Consider the following 18018-nt stretch of genomic DNA (forward strand, 5'->3'; position numbering starts at 1 on the left):
GGTCATTAGAGCACTCTCTAATACCGTGAAACTCAGATTGTGCATAATGCGAGACAACGCATCAGCTACCTTATTGTCTTTTCCTCTTCGGTACCGAATCGTTAAATTAAACTCCTGCATGAGCTCTGCCCACCTAGCTTGGCGGCCCCTCAAGTCAGGTTGTTTACAAAAATGTTTCAGAGTATCATGATCTACATCCACATAAAACTCTGAACCATACAGATAATGCCTCCATGTTTTCAAAGCATGGATAACTGCATACAACTCCAATTCATGAGTTGGCCAATTCCTTTGAGAGGGAGAAAGCTTCTTGCTTTCAAAGGCTACTGGCCTTCCCTCTTGAAGGAGGACTGCTCCTACCGCAATGCCACTTGCATCGGTTTCTAGGAACAACGGTTTCTGGGGATCAACTATTTTTAACACCGGTCCTGAGACCACAGCTTGTTTTATGGTGTTAAAACTTTCCTGTTGATTCTGTCCCCAAATAAAAGGTACTTTATCTGAGGTCAGATCAGTCAATGGCGATACTATTTCGGAATATCCTTTGATATGCCTTCTATAAAACTGGACAAATCCCAAGAATGATCGCAACGCGGTCAGACTCTGAGGGATTGGCCAAGTTAGTATCGCAGCCACTTTCTTCGGATCCATTTCTACCCCCTGTGGAGTAATTATGAACCCTAAGTACTCAAGCCTAACCATACACAGTATAGTTTTCTTTTTATTCACGTAAAGACTGGCTTTCCTCAAAGTACTGAACACTATCCTTAAGTGTTTACAATGCTCAGTAACACTTTTACTGAATATCAAGATATCGTCAATAAAGTGTACTACGAACTTTCCGATATACGGACGTAGTAAATCATTCATAAGCATGACGAAGGTCGCTGGAGCATTGGTAAGTCCGAAGGGCATTACCAAAAACTCATAATGACCAAACTTGCTTCTAAAAGCGGTTTTATGCACATCCTCGGCTCTAATCCGGATCTGATGATAGCCGCACTTAAGATCTATCTTGCTGAAAATCACGGCTCCATGTAATGCATCTAGCAAATCATCAATCCGAGCCATCGGATACCTGTGCTTAACAGTGATATTATTCAATGCTCTGTAATCTATACAGAGGCGAAACGTATCATCCTTTTTCCTCTTTAATATCACTGGTGAAGCAAAAGGTGAGAAACTTGGTTGAATCTGCCCCAACTTGAGGTATTCTTCCAGTTGCCTACGCACCTCCGCTTCTTCAGTAAAACTCATTCTATAGGGAGGTCTATTTACAGGCTCTGCCCCCGGGATCAGTTCAATCTTATGCTGAACTTTCTGCTCTGGAGGTAACCCATAAGGTAGTTCATCCCTAAAGCATTCAGAGAACTCCTCTGTTATAAGATTAGCCAGCTTGGCCATCTCATCACTTTGCGTAACATCAGTGCTAGTCGAAGAATCATTCACCGACTCTACCGATGCGGTGCAAAGGTATAAAAACTCTACTTGAGCCTTTCTGATTTCCATTACGGAAACCAACGGTCCCTGAGGTATATCTTTTCCACCTCGCAAGACATAAAGCACATCATTCATCTTGAATTGATATACGTGCTTTTTCCAATCAATGGCTGGATTCTTCCTAGAATGCCACGCCATTCCCAGGGCTATATCCGCATGAGCAAGCTTGGTTATTTCAAAATCAAGCTTCTCAGTATAGTCCTGAATCCGAAGCTCCAACTGGGTAACCCTTTGGTCCCATACTTCAGTTGAACTTCCATCAGCCATCCTGACTGTATACGCATAGTCAGATGGACTTGTCTTTAATTTCAGCCTCTTCACGAGCTTGGAGTTAATCACATTGTGAGTTGACGCTGAGTCAAACAACACAATGACATCATGACTGGCCACTTGCCCTTTCATTTTGATTAACTCCGTATCATTGAAGGCTGTATACCCCGTTGCTGCGGGCTTAGATAGGATGTTATCAGGTGCACTCGTCACTAACTTAGTAACAGACACACAGAACAAACAAGGTACTAACCTCTGAGAAGATCCCGCTAGCTGAATCTGCATCTCTTCCGCTCTGGGACTTCCCTGCATCTCCACGTCGCACTCTGAGATCACCATCTCAGCCATCCGACGATCTTTATTACGTGGACAATCTCTCCACTGATGAGGTTGAAGGCAACCAAAGCATAAGCCTTCCCTCCTCGCTTTTTCCCTTTGTTCCGGGTTCAAGGGAGACTTAGACCAAGCCCGGGCTGCCATTGGAGTTACTTTTCTCTTCACTCCAATGGTGGTACTTGGTTTAGGAGTTTCAGCCGGTCTCGCCTGCTTGGCTTGACCACTCGGCTGCGAACCACTCCCTCTACTAGCCCACTTCTTCTTAAACCCAGATTTCTTCGGATACCCATACTGGGTTCCGACCTGTGCAAACCCACTTGGCTTGCTGCCCTTGGCATCCTCGTAGTTCAAGGCTATAGCTATTGCATCATCTAGCGTGTTTGCGTACTTAGCCCGAACTTCCATTTTTATTCGGTCATTCAATCCAAATATGAAATCTTTCACTTGGATTGATTGATGCAGGGGTTCGTCGACCTTCATTACACTCTCTCGAAACTTATCAGTGTATTCTGCCACTGATAAATTTCTCTGACGAAGGTTCCTATATTGATCCCAAGCTCGGGATGCCTCGTCAGGAGGTAAGAAGTGTTTCCTGAACTCTCTTTTAAACCCCTCCCAGGTAGTGGATGCTATGCCATCTTTTTGTTGTTTAATCCACCACCGATCCGCCGCCTCACTAAACATATGGGTGGCCTCGCGGATCTTTTTGATGTCATTTCTGATCTCACAAATGGTGAACGCCTCGTCCCATTTGTGTAACCAGGTCTCAATGACATCGGAGCTACGGTCGTTCATCCGACCAGAATACTTTTCCGGTCTGTAATTAGCAATATTTGGCACTTTAGCCTTCCTAGGCTCGACCGTATGAACACTAGACTCCAGTTCCATTGGAGCCTTTCCCTTCTCTTCTCGAGAAGGTCTGGCAGACATACTCTGTAGCACTCTCCTAAGTTCCGATTGCCCTGCGTTGGCTTGTAATTGCTGCGCTAACAACTGTTGCAAGGCATCTTCCAGCAATGCAATCCTGCCAGATAAAGTGTGAGCTATTGGGCGCGATCCCTGCTGGGTCGGCCGGACTCTTGATTCACCAGGGTCCCTCCTGGAAGCTCCTTCTTCTGCTTCCATTTGTTCAGTAGGTGTTTTGGTTTGGGGTTCTTTTCTCTTTTCTTTAAAAAAAAAAAAAAAAAAAACACCCCAAGAACACTGTAATCAAAAGCTGACACAATTCAGTGTACTAACACTCTGAACCTAATTCCCTATACTAGGGAATACCTGCAATCTGACATGCACACTAATTACGTATTTGACACAGGCATATATATTCAATCCCGCCTTTCCCTATACTAGGGAAATTTCTGCAAATAACTCAAGTATACAGGCATAGTCTCAAGCACAATCTGTCCTTGCTACAGCATCAAATTTTATGCATACTTGTCACTTTTCACGCAAACGGAGCATCAGCAAACCAAATCAGGAAAAAAAACATAGAATTGACAGAAGTGACAAAGAGCCTTCCTGGTCTATGAATTCTGATCGAAATTTGTCTGAAGGAACGAATCGAAGACTGGCACGGGTTGAGGTAGCCAGGTATCCCGAAGCCTGTGATACCAATCGTCAGCCACCACGCTCCTTTGCTCTTCAAAGATCACCACGCCTCCGTTAAACCCACGAAGGGTGTCGTAATATGTGTTTGCGCTCCACGCCTGCACTACGCGACCAGACGCCGTCACATATCCTCGGGTGTCCGTCGTCACGGCACCCCTCTGGTTCGTAGGCCTGTCAATTAGTTACAGGAACCCCAAGTCCTCTCGCAGGCCCTTCAACCCATTACGGGACTCCACGTCATCTCGCCCGTCATTGGTTCCGTGCACGACCAGTCTGCGTTCCTCTCACAAATCTCACCGAAGACCTCCACGTTCCTGCGCCACCTACGAATAGCAAATGTAACCAACTACCGTCCGTCGACGCAGTACCAACTAGCTTCGTTGAATCGCTGCTATCAGCTCGTTCGTTCGTCGACCAGCCAGCCAATACGTTTCTTTCTTCCCTGACTAGCGTCGATTCGTCTCTCTCCTACCTTCCCAACCTTGTGCTCTGATACCAACTATCACATATATCTGCCTTTCTATCTTTACAGATCACGGGAGTAGCACCTTTCGTTTCCACCCAGCCAATTCTGCCAAGACTTCAAGCAAGCGAGAGAGAGAGCTATATCGAAATCACGTAAATCCTCATTCTTCAATTCTCTCACTAGCCTGGACAGACCCCAAATCCCTAGATAGATCTAGATGCCACATGTCGTCCATATAGGGCCTTCCTAATGCAACATTTCACCCCTCTCTTGGGATGCATTTAATTCCTTGCCCCTAGGCACAATCTTTGCACTAGGCCCTTGGTCTCAGATCTATCTAGTCTGGTGCTATCAGCCCTCACCTAGGACCTTGACATTAATCCCTCCCGATCATTTACATAAAGCGCAAACACATATATTACAAAAATAGATCCTATAAGGGAAATGTCGACTGATTCTTCCGAGGTCATGCTACCTCGGCTAGAGCGTAACATCCCCGCTCTATGGAAGGCAACCCTGTGATGAAATCCATAGCAATGTGAGTCCATTTGCCTTCTGGATAGGTAATGGATGCAAGAGACCCGTGGGTAACAAGCTGTCCACTTTATTCTGCTGGGCAGGGAAAACATTCACTGACAAATTTAACTACATCCTGCCACAAGCCATCCCAGATAAAGCTCTGTTTGACCTTTTCATATGTCTTAGTAATACCCGCATGTCCTGCCATAGGAGATGAGTGCATTTCATGTAAGACCAGCAGTCGGTACTTTGAATCTGGCACCAAATAAATTATGTGCCCATTATGCAGCTTAAATTCAGCATGGCCCTGGCTCGATGGTCTCTATAACTCCACAAATATGGAAACTGCCTTAGAATCCTGCATGTATTCTTCCTGAATACCATGAATCCACTCCTGGTAGATGGTAGAAATGGCGGAAAAACTGCAAGCCCACATACGGGATAAGGCATCTGCAACCACGTTTTCTTTCCCTTTCCTGTACTCAATGTCGAAATCATAAGACTAAACCTTAGCTAGCCACCTCTTCTGCTTCATTGACAAGTTGGGCTACGTAAGGAAATACCTGAGTGTCCCATGATTTGTCTTAACCTTGATTTTGCTACCGTACAGGTAGTGGTGCCATTTTTCGAAAGCATGGAGGATAGCCAACATCTCTTGATCATACACATGGTACAAGTCAGCAAACACATCTGCAAACTCTGAGAGCAATCTCTGCATATCACAATCATCAACACGGGGAGTGCCACCTCCTTAGTCACTAACATATTCAATGCATATATGGCACTGCCCCTCTTGAGCTCTCTGGCCAACTGCCTTGCTGAAATGACCTGCAATTTAGGAGCTGCAATACCATGCAATGTAACTGATCCATACCTGTGGACAAAGCTGAGTGTTAAGGCATTGAAATCCATGCTGATTTTGCCCAGTGATTGCAACCAATCACAGCTCAGAACAACATCTATTGGGCCCATGTCAAGGGCCAAGAGATCACCTGCAAATGTATAGTCATCAGAGAACTTAATCCTTGCATCTTGGCAACAAGATCTACTGACCATATGCTGTCCATTGGCCACTTCTACTCTCAGCCCATGGCCTATCTCAGTAGCAATCAGTCCCACCCTTTGTAAGGTCTTGCGGTTAACAAAATTGTGGGTGCTACCACTGTCCACCAACACATGTACAATCCTGCCATTAATCATTCCTGTTAATTTGATAGTATCAGCACTTTTGGCACCCATTAGGGCATGCATGGAAATAGTAAAAGGTGTTGGCTGGGCATCCCAATAAACCTCCTCCTCGTTCACAGGAGCATTACCACCTGCATCTTCACGTGCATAAAAAGGCATCGCATCGTGATGCTCCATAGAGAAGAGTGTGGGTGGCTGAGCCTACGGCCTCTCATGCCATCAGTGGGCAGAATCTCATACGAATGCGAAGCATGAGTGTCATGCACAGTACCATCACCAGGATCAAAAGGAAAGCCAGTGCCTTTCGTGGCTGCAGTGTCAGGAGCCTCATCCGCATCATGTATTTTTGCCATCTCATCTTGAGAGGTATCCAAAGAACGTGGGGCATCAAACAATTCCTCGTCATCTGAGAGGTCAATGATCATGCTGAGCTTAGCAGTACCACTGTTGCGCATCTTGCACACATTCATGTGCTCAGGAGTCCATTTCTCGCCACATTTAAAACATAAGTTGGCCTTCTTTCTACTGTCCATTATTGCCTGTGTATGCTGTTTTATCTCAGCCTGCCCATTTCCAGCAGTAGGCTTGCCTCCAAGCTTGGCATCAAGATACCTGTAAGGCCTGGCATACGGCATCTTACTACCCGAGACAGTAGGAAAGCGAGGAAATGGTGCTGCTGCAGATTTCTTGTCAGTCCACTCAGTAAACTTAGGCTTCGACTCAGCGTCATACCCTGTAGCATGTGAGCTGCCCATGGCATTTCTGTGCTTGCCAGCATATTTAGGCTTGAATACTCCTGCAAGCTGAGCTGCCCTCTTAATTGTGCCTTCACATCTGCAGCAAGAGAAGAATTTAACCCATGGATGAAACGCAATAGCTTTCCCTTTTCAGATACATCCTACACAAACAAAGAAAGCCTCCAAAAGCGCTGCAAGTACTCTTGGACCGTACTGGTCTGTGACAAGGCATAAAATTCAGCCAAGTATTGATCCAATACAAGTGGAGATACAAATGTAGTGACCATCAATTCTTTGAAACCCCTCCAAGTGGTTGGTTTCTGAGGTGAATCCCTCATGTATCGCCACCATGTGTGGGCATAGTCCTGCATATGCATACCTGCAAAAATGATGCGCTCCTCCTTAGACTTGGGGTAGAAGCGGAAATAGTCTTCCAGCTTCGTGAGCCACTCCTTCAACTCATTCAGAGTGCGAGTGTCCCCTTTAAACTTATGCATTGTGAGTTTGTCCTTGATATCCTTGGCTACATAATTCTTATGCGTGTAACCTCCAGAAGTGCGGGCATCATTACGCTTGAGGTTCACATAATCGGAGAAGGACATCTCAATTTTGATGGCTTAGGTAGGGCCTTGTATGAATGCAAAGATCTGCCAACATGTCATCAAAAGTGGCTTGCTTCCAAGTTCCCACCACCAACTCCCTGCTGTGTAGAAGCTGCTGCCATATGATGCACTGGCTGCGTCTGACTATATGTACTTGCTAGCAGAGTGAGAGGTGCATGAACCGGGGCTGGGTCTCTCTGCCAAATGCATCTCTCCGAAATGATGGCATACCAAAGGACTTAGAAGAGGACTGACCTCTCTCCCAAGGGTGTGGGCTGCCATATAAACCCAAGCCAGCTCCAGGTATACTCGCTGGTGCAGTGAAAGGAGCACTAGCCGAATGCACACCAACGGGTCAGCCCAAAAGAGACGGCTCAGCTTGCACGTTGAGAGCCAAAAGATGGCTTGACATCCTGTAAGAAGGTGCTGTGTGGCACAGAAAATGCATCATCTATGTCCAGATTATCCCCAGGCTGGGGTACATGCAATGGTCCAGAAGACTGATGCTCATAGGCACGACGGGCATCTGCCATAAAACCCCTGTGTGGAGTAGACAAAACATCTTGAGTGTCTGAATGGTCCCCTGGCTGTGGTGCGGGCTGCTTACCCTTATCCTGCATAGCAATGGCAGATGTGATCTGCTGACCAATTTGCTGTCCCATCTGGACAAGAGCCGTATCCTGCATAGCCATGGCTGTGGTAAGCTGCTGGCTGAACTCCTGTCCTATCTGGCGGAAAGCACCTGGAGCAGAGAGGAAAGGGCATCCCGAAACTGCGTCTGCGCTTCTTGCACTTCCCGGGATGCAGGAGAGAGAGGCTGAGTGGAAGGAACCTCTACACCACCAATGGATGCAGCCATTGTGGTAGGCACTTGCTCATACTGAGCAGCCTCATCAATGTCATGCAATATATCACGAGGGGCATGCTTCAGTGGCATGGTGACTGGCCCTGGAGAGAGGAGCTCGAATGTAGGCGAGGAGAAATGGATAGCAAAACCCTGTTGTAATGAGCACCTGAGATAGTGTAGGGAAAACACGAAAAGGTCGATGGAGAGGCTCGAAAGAAAGGTCGTCGAAGAACCTTCGAAACGGAGCTAAAATGGCTCCAAACACGTTGTGAAAGACTCGTAAAAAGAGGCTGAAAAGTGAACTTTTTTTTTTTTTTGGGGGGGGGGTGAGGGAAGGGGTCCTAAGTCACCTAGGACAGTTAGGACAGCTCTAACCTAAGACCGTTAGGATTGTTTGGACAGTGTCTTAGGCCAACGTAACCCATCCTTTAACCATAGTTAGCCCTAATTTACCCGAGACCCAAACTAACTAAACCTAACCAAATTAACCCTGTGTTAGTCTACCCTAGTTAGAAAACCTTGTAGGCTAAGGTTTTGCAAGAAAAGAAAAACAGCAAGCGGCGACGGTGTCAAGTAGGGTGGTGCACGAGCGCAGGCGGGCAGCGAGGGCGTGGAATAGGACGGCGTCGTGACCATTTGACGGAATGCACATGGGCTCTTGGTCTCATTGATGGCGCACGTCGGGATGCACACGAGGTCTTGTTGATGGCACATGTCGCACAGGTTTGAGTGATGCCTTCAGCCCTCGGAATTTGGTGCCACAGCTTTCAGGATTTACCAATTGAAAAGCCTTGACGATGGTTCGTACGTGCTTGCAGCTAGAAATTTCTCACGTGCTTGGAGCTAGGATTCGTTGCAGCAAGCAATTGCTCACGTGCATCGTTTGGTAGGATTTCGCATTAACAGATGGGCAGGATTTGGCGTTGACAGCTTGATGTTGAAGCTAGTTCCAAATAGGGCCCTAGGAAAGTGCTCTGATACCAATGTAGTGAAGGGGAGAAGGACAGATTTGGAGACGGGGAGAGAATAGTAGAAGGAAGGAAGGAGAAGAGAGGAGAGGGAGGAAAAAGAGAGGAAGAGAGAGAAGGATGAGGGGATAGAGAGAGGGAGAGAGGGAGGAGAGAGAGAGTGTGAATGTAGACACCAAGAAGCAAGGAGTTGGAGGGAGAGTAGATAGGATTAGATGTCACATCAAAAAAGTACATAGTAGGGGGTGGATGGATACTTATATAGTCCCTTCACATTTTCCACCCAAAGAGCCTCTAACTTGGCCTCTTTTTCCCCTTCATTATGGATTATGCATGGGATGCATTTGTGTTTTGCATGCAATCAATGATTCGTGACTATGGTAAAGAATACATGAAGGCATTGAGACAGGCTGTTGCTAGAGCCAAAGACACTTGTCAATCTTTGACTGAGTTAAGTCAGTTTCGGCCTTTGTCTTTTGGCAGCTTTATGTCAGGCTAGATATTGTTTGCAAAGCAATGATCACAGGAAACTCACTTAATGGGAGACAAGAGCAAGACAGAGAGCCTTTCTTGACAAAGGTTGCTCCTCAAAGGAATTTTTAAAGAGCGTGCATTACAAGAGACAGTGTGCAAATATCTGCAGAATCCAGATGCTTGATGGTATGTGGACGTCCTCTAGAGCCCAACCTACTACAGCCTGTGTTGATCATTTTTCCAAGCAATTTGGGGCAGCTGATCCTCCTTCTCAATAGATTCTTGATGTGAGACGCCGGTTATTACAACATGTTTCTCCTATTCTCTCTCCTCAGCAAGCTCTAGATCTGGAAGATTCATTCACTGAAAGAGAATTATCGGATGCAGTAAAATCCTGTGGCAGATGGAAATCTCCCGGATGGGATGGTCTTACAGTTGAATTTTTCATTGCATTCTGGAATATCCTCAAGTCAACTTTGCTGCGCATGATAAATTATGCATGGGAAAAGCAGTACATGCGAGACTCATGGAAAAAAGGGCTGGTCAAGCTTCTTCCTAAGAAGCATATATGTGAGTCTCTAGCTGATTGGAGGCCTATCACCCTTATGTCTGTCATTTATAAGATCATCACTAAAATGGTGGTGAATCGGATTAAAGGGTATTTGCATGATGGCCTTCATCCTGCGCAATATGGTTTTGTTCCTCGTAGGCACATCACTGATAATATTGCAGATGCCTATGTTGGAATAGAATATGCAAAATATACTCAGCAAGATGTTTTACTGTTGCAAGTTGATATTGCTAAAGCATTTGACATAGTTCAGTGGGATTTAATTTCGCAAACTATGAATGCATTGGGTTTTGGGCCAAAATTGCAGCACATTATTTATTGGCTCTACAATGACAGTAAAGTTGCTTGTATCCTATCTGGAGATGTTTATGAAGAGTGTAGGCCATCTCATGGGCTATCCATAGATGCCACTTATACCTTGGTATGTGCCTTGTAGACCTAGTTATAGTCAGTCAGGACTTTTGGTACAGTTAGTTTATGTACCATCTAGGTCAGTTAGGACACTTAGCCCCCTAGGGTTTTGTGATGTTGGCTCTCCCTTGAGCCTTCTCACTTGTACTTGCAGCATTTTGATCATAGCAGCTCGTTTTTTGGCTTCTTGCACTCATTTCTGAGCTTCCATTGCTTCCTACACCCAACAGTGGTATCAGAACAAGTTAGGGATCCACCCTCTAGCCATTTCCAGTCACCCGGAGCCCTTCTAGAGCTATTGGGAGCTGTTTGGGAGCTTGTTTCTTGCTGGTTTGCTGGTCTTCTACACACCTGTGAGCATCTGTGGCTTCTCTAAGCATTTCTATCGCGGGAAGCTTGCATTTTGGAATGCCTGCTACAAAGGAAGACCTATTTCGGAGCATTTTGGACCTGCCGCACCAGCCCCAAGCTCTTCTGCAAGTGTATGGCCTCACATGTGTGGTTTCGTATAGCCGTACGGAGTGTACGGACTACCTGCGTGAGCATTTACTGCCTTTCAGAGTTTGTACGGACCATTTACTGCCTGTACGGACCAGATTCGTCCACACGTGTGACTGTACAGAGCATTTGCAGACTGTACAGACCTGTTTCAGAGAATGTACAGACTTGTACGGCTGATTTCGGGACTGTATGGAACATTTAATGCTGTTGCCTGCTGTATGGATCTGCCTCGGGGTGCGTGCCAGCCAACTTGAAGCTTTTCCAGCACTTTGAAGCTGTTTCGTGAAGCGTGCAAGTGTTCTCTTGCTGCCTCGAGCTGCGTGCAGGCTGTTGAAGCCATTTGGAGCGTGTTGAAGTGATATGGAGTCTACTCTTTAAGCCCATTCTTCTTCTTTTGGCATCCTTTTGCCTCGGGCTGCTAGTTCCCCTCCATTGGATCTCTTTCTCTCCATTTCTAAGTGCTCTCCTCCTTGCGGGAGCACTTTCTTTTGCTGTAATTCTCATTTCCAGCTCTCATTTGCTCGCATTCAGAGCCTTTCACCGCTGTCCTTTCTGGCTACATCATTGGGTAAGCTGTTGTTGCATTGGCTCTTTCCTCGTGTTGCCTTGGAAGGCCTCGTGTTGCCTTTGGGGATTTTTCTTGCAACAGGTACACCTTGGGACAACAGAGTCTCTTGTAGGCATAAGCTTTGAAGCTTGGGCAGATTTTTGTTACTTGATGTTGAGAGGTTGCCTTTCTCTCATTTGCTTTGCCAGTTGGTGCATTTGTCTTGTATTTCAGCACCATGTCTGGTGGCAAAGATGATTTGTTTGGGATGATTGGGGCTGATGACAAGCTTGATGGCAACAATTATTCCATGTGGTCATACATGATGGGACATGTTTTGGTTGCCAAGGATCTATGGACTTATTAACCAGCTTGCGGTGGAGGGGGAGGAGCATTTTTCACTGGCTAGACGGAGGGCAGCTTATGAGCTGAGTTGTTTTCTAGGGGATTCGGATTGCCATGGCTCCATGTCTGTGTCCTACTCTTTTGGAGCACCTTCACTCTGCTTGAGCATCTTGATCTATTGTCAGAACTCGTACTCCTACTCTACCTAGCTCTTGGACTCGAGCCCAAAATGCAGCTTGGCCGCTTTGAGTTGGTCCTTGGCATCATAACAATGCCTACAAGCTCGATTTCCCACGGATCGTTTTGGGAAGCATTTCTGGCTTTTGGGATTCTACCATCCAGACAATATTTTGAGCTGTTTTTCACTTGGGTTCGTCACTGGGCACTTTGGACTTTGTGGAAAGACAAAAATCACAGAGTCTTTGGTGATCCCACCTTCTCTAAATTTGGTTTTTTTAGAGTCTCTTTGCAGCAATTTTTCTTTGATTGACTGCAAACTCATCACATAGACCATATTGTCTTCCTGTCATATAATGAGATTTTCTGATGATGTAATATTGAACTCCCCATTCTGGGAACTCCTCCTTTTGGTAATTTAGAAATTTAACACTTTCACCAAAAACAAATGTGTGTCTACTGTGTGTGTGTGTGTGTGTGTGAGAGAGAGAGAGAGAGAGAGAGAGAGAGAGCTTATTTATGAACCTGAAGGTCCGTGAATGTGAAGTTTCAGGTGGCTCAAGAACAGGTTCACACATACAGGCTGATTTATTGCTGAAGGATCTCATTACTAGCGGGCCAAGCCCTCAGATTTCAGGAACAATTAATTTTTTGAATGATAATGTCACTGATTCGCACTCTTTGCAAGGTGATGAGTATGCATCAGTGGATGGGGAAAATATCCACTCAAGAAGCATGTCTTTAGGGATGGAAAGGTTAGTCAATGAAGATGACCAAAACAGTCTTGTGACTCCTGAAATATTACTCCAGCAGGCCCAGGAGGAGAAAAGACAGTGGCTTGCTTTGAAAAGAGAGGGTAAGGCTGAGGATGCTTTGCAAGCCTTTAAACGAGGGAGGGAGCTTGAACGGCAGGCAGAGAGACAGAAGTTGTCCTTGAGGCGGAGTCAGAGGAAGGCAACAAATTCTGCAAGGGCTAGCAGGGAGCAACAGGAGGAGCATAGTGGATCTGACAGGAAGCAGATAACTCACAGCTCAACTTCAGGGGTGGAGGGTCAGGGAGTAGCTGTTGACAATGGTATAGATCCCATAAAGGCAAAACGGGGCCGGGAGGAACATGAAGGAAATGATGATCTTATGAGTGCTCTTAAGGACCTAGGGTGGAGCAATGCAGACCTTCATGATGCAGGCAGGAAAGAGGGCAAGGCAAGGAGTGTCGAAGGTGAGCTTGCAGAGCTTGCTGCATCTGTGCGTCATGTGGAAGGCAATGCAAGTCAGGGAGGTACCTCTTCAGTGCAGGTGCTTGCTCATAAGAGGAGGGCACTTGCTTTAAAAAGGGAAGGAAAATTGGCTGAGGCAAAGGAGGAGTTGAAGAAGGCCAAGATTATTGAGAGACAAATAGAGGAGCAGGAAATGGGTGCTGGGGAGGAATCTGATGATGATTTGGCTGCACTTATTCGTGGCTTGGATAAGGAGGGCACACCACAGAGTGTGGATGCTATAAACCTTGATTTGGCTTCTTATAGTGGCATGGTTAACTTTGGTCATGATGATGATGATGAGGAAATGGAAGTAACAGACTCAGATATCAATGATCCTGAAATGGTTGCAGCTTTAAGGTCAATGGGGTGGGAGGAAGAGGCTGCTGCTATGGAAAAATCTACACTTGCCTCTGGTAAGCATGTGCTTGGTGATGCAACATCAGCTTCAAGACAGCAACGGAAGACTCATATTGGGTCAGCAGGTGGTACCAAGTTGCAAGGGTCCATTGGAATTGGATTAGATTCCTTGGAGATTGCAGAGGCAAGCTTGGATGACAACATGGAGGTGACTGATGAGGACATGGAGGATCCTTACTATCTTTCAGCATTAAAGGCAATGGGTTTTGCAGAGGATGACGCAGGAAAGCTCATGCAGCCCATAATAGCGTCCATCCCTAAAACTTTTGAAAAGAGAAACTTGCAGCAAGAAATACTGTTCTTAAAGAAGGAAGCTCTTGTCTTAAAGCGTGCTGGCAAGCTTCAGGAGGCAAGGGAGGAGTTGCGTCAAGCAAAGCAGTTAGAGAAAGAGCTGAAGGAATTGCAACTTGAACACAGTAAAGGCAGTGATATTTTGGCAGCATTTGCTGGACAGGAGCCAGCAGGAGGTGTACCATCAGAGGGCATAGCTCACTTGATTAGTGAAGAAGTTGATTTGGAAAATGTAGAGGTAATAGACCCCGACCTTGCAGAGGCACTAAAATCTTTTGGTTGGAAAGATGTATCCAGTGCTGAAGATAGCATTGATGCAGAGAAGAAAGTCCAAGCTGTGGGACCAAACTTTACTGGGAAATTCTCAGAAGTTGCTTGTGCATCCCATCATCCAAAGACACGATCTGAACTGCAGAAAGAATTGTTGGGTCTAAAGAGGGCTTCCTTAAAACTGAAGCGAGAAGGGAGGCTAGAAGAGGCAGAGGATGAACTGAAAAAGGCTCGTGTGATAGAGAAAGAAATAGAAGAATTAAACTCAGCAGCAGTTAAACCAATGAAAGTACCTGACATGCAATATGAAATGATTCAAGGATTTGCTAACTCTGAAAAAGAAGATGAGGAGGTGACTGAGGATGATATGGACGATCCTGAAATGTTAGCAGCTTTGAAAGGCTTTGGATGGATTGAACTTGAGAAAGATGTTGAAACAGTTTCAAGAGCCAGCTTGGACAAAAGTTCTGCATCGGCAGGTGGCACAGATATATTAACAAAGGGAATGAGTAAGTTGCCCATGAGAAATAATGAGAGTGGTTTGCTCTCTCTCTCTCTCTCTCTCTCTCTCATCTCCGCCCCCTCCACCCCCCCGAAAAAATGTAAAAAATAACCCCCCCCCCCCCTTTTGTTCTTTTCCAACTCCCCAGAACAAAATGTAAGGAAAGGAAGAAAGAGAAAAAATAACCATTACCCCACAACCTTTGCCCCTTCTTTTCCGCTCCATGTCCCCCACCTTTCTGTTCCTCCGAAAAAATAACCATTACCCCACAACCTTTGCCCCTTCTTTTCCGCTCCATGTCCCCCACCTTTCTGTTCCTCCATTTATTGACCTGAGTGCTTATTCCTACAGGCTTGCTCTCTGACTGACTTTAATATAAGCATGCTTGCACTTCTTTGTGCTACAAAATGAGCTTCACTGATTCACTTCCTCGACATGCTGTTTGACATTATTTCTTGTCTGGGATTTGGCATGGTCCATGATGCAGGTCAGGCCATGGATTCTGATTATCAAACAGATCGGAGGACATCAGTTTTTGGCCAAAACAATGACAAACATTCTGAAAGTAAAATTGAGGAGGTGATTCCTTCAAACAAGAGCATGCTGGTAGATGGCCTTAAACCTGACCATGCTGGAGTTGTTGACATTCAACCTTTTCCGCCTGTTAATGAAAGGAAGAATTTAAGTGCCAAAGCTAATATTCCATATCCTGCAATCGTGAAGGATCTGTTCACTGGCGAAGCTTGGGGGTCCATTCAAGCACAAAACAGAGGAGCTGTTGATGAGGTAAATGTGTCGGATAAGATTAGAACTTTACTGAGGCCTGAAGGGAAAGTCGAAAGAAGAAAGGCGACGACAGTTTCAAATGTGGATGTGGACAATCCTATATTGCTAGAAAGGAAGGCAAAAGAAGAAGATTCCATTCCTGTTGGCAAAGAACCTGTTAAAGAAGGGGTTCAGATGACTAAGGGTTTCTCTGTAGTGCCAAGTGATAATTTGAGATATAGTGCGGAGTCTGTGGACAGGAGTAATACAGGAATTCTTTCAGTAGAGACTTTGCAACAAGAAATATTGGCTTATAAGAGAAAGGCTTTGGTTTTAAAGCGCGAAGGTAGGCAGGCAGAAGCAAAAGAGCAACTCCGTGAGGCCAAGCTGCTGGAGAAGCAAATCGCTATACGGAAGTCTCAATCAGAAAGCTCTATCATGGAAGGTGAATCTTCCCGCATGCTTGATCAGCCAGGCAGTTTGTCAAGGTTTGAACCCGAGACTGTCTCTTCAGCAACCCCAAAAATAGCTTCATCTCAGCAAGCTGATAGGGCATCAAGGACTGACGCAGGCTCCCGTGGTTCTCTTTCTTCTGTGACAAGTACTGGAACATCTGCAACGGCTGCACAGAAGTATAATACAGGAAAAGACAGGCTGAAGCTACAGCGAGAATCTTTAGCCCATAAAAGGAAAGCACTGGCTTTGCGGCGTGAGGGGAGAATGGAAGAAGCAGAAGCTGAGTTTGAAGAAGCAAAATCCCTTGAGAAGCAGATGGAAGAGCTAGGGGGAGGTGACAGTGGACATCAGGAGAAAGATGACTCTGTTTCAGTTGACGACCTCTTTGACCCGCAGCTTCTTGCCGCACTGACAGGGCTTGGATGGAAGGAAACTGATATTGTTGGTCAAACTGCAAGGTCAACATCTGAGGCCCAAGTGAAAGTGCATAAAGGAGACAGCAAGAAGACTGACGTAACTCCTGTCACAAAATTACAACAGAATGAAGGGAGGCAGCAGCTTGAGGAGAAAATAAGACTGGAGAAGGTCCGTGCAGTACAGCTTAAAAGGTCAGGGCGGCAGTCTGAAGCCTTAGACGTATTGCGTGGAGCCAAGCAGCTTGAAAGGCATCTTCAGTCAATGTATCAGTAGCACGAGCTGGTTTGATTGCGTCAAGCTCTGACTTTATATCGAATGACTTGTATCATATAAAGAAAGAACAAAAGGGTCTCTATTGACAAGTTGAAAAAATGTCAAGTTGAAAAAATGTCTTTCTTCGTTCATACAGACAGTCAAGTAACACCTTCATGATCATTCTCATCTTGAATCTCTAATTCATGTATGGGTGTTTGAGAAACAGTTTTTTAAGCTGTTTGCTGCTTGCCCAGTATGCTTGCAAGCAAAGAGAATGGAAGCATGCGTTTGTCTACATCGTAGGGGAGGTTTGCTGGAACATTTACAAGGTGCTAGTGTCTCATAAGGAGGGACTGATGTGAACCTTGGTCTTTCACTTCAAATAATTAATTGATCTTGCAGTCATTTCCTCATGCATGATATTTTTGTTTCCATGTCCTCTGCCAAGATTTTGGTTCAAAAGGTAATCAGGAACGAAATGCTCCTTTCTAGGCCTGGACCCTCTGCTAGTCAAGGGTAACCATGGGCAAACAAAATTCCTCGTTAGGAGACTCGATAAGGAACAAGTCAGCAGATGCTCAAGCTGCGAAACATTGAAAATGTAAGAGAAATGGTAGCTAAGGGGCACCATTTAAGTGACTCGATACATAGTGCAGGTGGTATAGCAACTTCCATAGAGCAAGCCATGACCAAGCACTTGTTTCGCAAAGCCAACGTCATGAGATGGTAATCAGCAGTGACATGATAAATGATCCAAAGAGTGAGGGTCCAACCTCTCTCGGCAAGTGGGAAATACGTCATTTAGGAGCAATCTCTACGAATTTAGAAGGGTGCTAGCTTGACAATGTAGGCCTGAATTGAGAGTTTCAGAGGATACAAGAGGTACCCATTCTTCAAAACAGCCTTGATCAGAAGATGAGCTCTCAAAGTACATCTTGTTGGATGAGCCAATCTCTTCTCAATGATAAGATTACACTCAAAATGATGAAGGCAAATTGAAGCTCAGCACTAGCTTTGACAAGCTTATTAGACTTTTATTTTTGTCTATAGAGGATAATGGGTATCCTCTAGGCTTTTTCTTACTACACTAAAGCCGTTATGAAAACATGTCAAGAACTCTAGTGCAATGAAGTGAGCTAGTCCGACTACTCCAAGAGGAATGCAATTGTATCATCTTTGTCGCTTGCCAAAGTGTTGCATTGGTTGCAATAATGCTTATGCTTGCTCATGTGCACATACATTTGCGTGCATATATATGAATGTGCATGCATGGGTGCTTGCTGTTGATAAGGTTGGATCTAGCCTAGAGATTATCAATGGTC

General features: G+C 45.5%; 1 protein-coding gene across 4 annotated transcripts in view; it reads left to right on the plus strand.

The window, feature by feature from the left end:
* LOC147891390 (phosphoinositide binding protein) overlaps positions 1-17041 on the plus strand; it is a 42712-nt gene extending 25671 nt beyond the window's left edge. The window contains exons 4-6 of one of the 4 annotated variants that reach the window (XM_087389282.1): positions 12612-14810; positions 15291-15409; positions 15527-17041. In XM_087389282.1, the coding sequence (XP_087245408.1) occupies positions 12612-14810; positions 15291-15409; positions 15527-16714 (3506 nt within the window). In that variant the 3' untranslated portion in view covers positions 16715-17041. Of the gene's footprint in view, positions 1-12611; positions 14811-15290 lie in introns of all 4 variants that reach the window. The other 3 variants (XM_087389284.1, XM_087389280.1, XM_087389281.1) reach the window with 3 other exon arrangements.
* Positions 17042-18018: the final 977 nt, after the last annotated feature.

The sequence above is a fragment of the Dipteris shenzhenensis genome, chromosome 18, assembly GCF_047967505.1.
Source record: "Dipteris shenzhenensis isolate YYH24624 ecotype China chromosome 18, Dip_SZ_1.0, whole genome shotgun sequence".
Taxonomy (NCBI): domain Eukaryota; kingdom Viridiplantae; phylum Streptophyta; class Polypodiopsida; order Gleicheniales; family Dipteridaceae; genus Dipteris; species Dipteris shenzhenensis.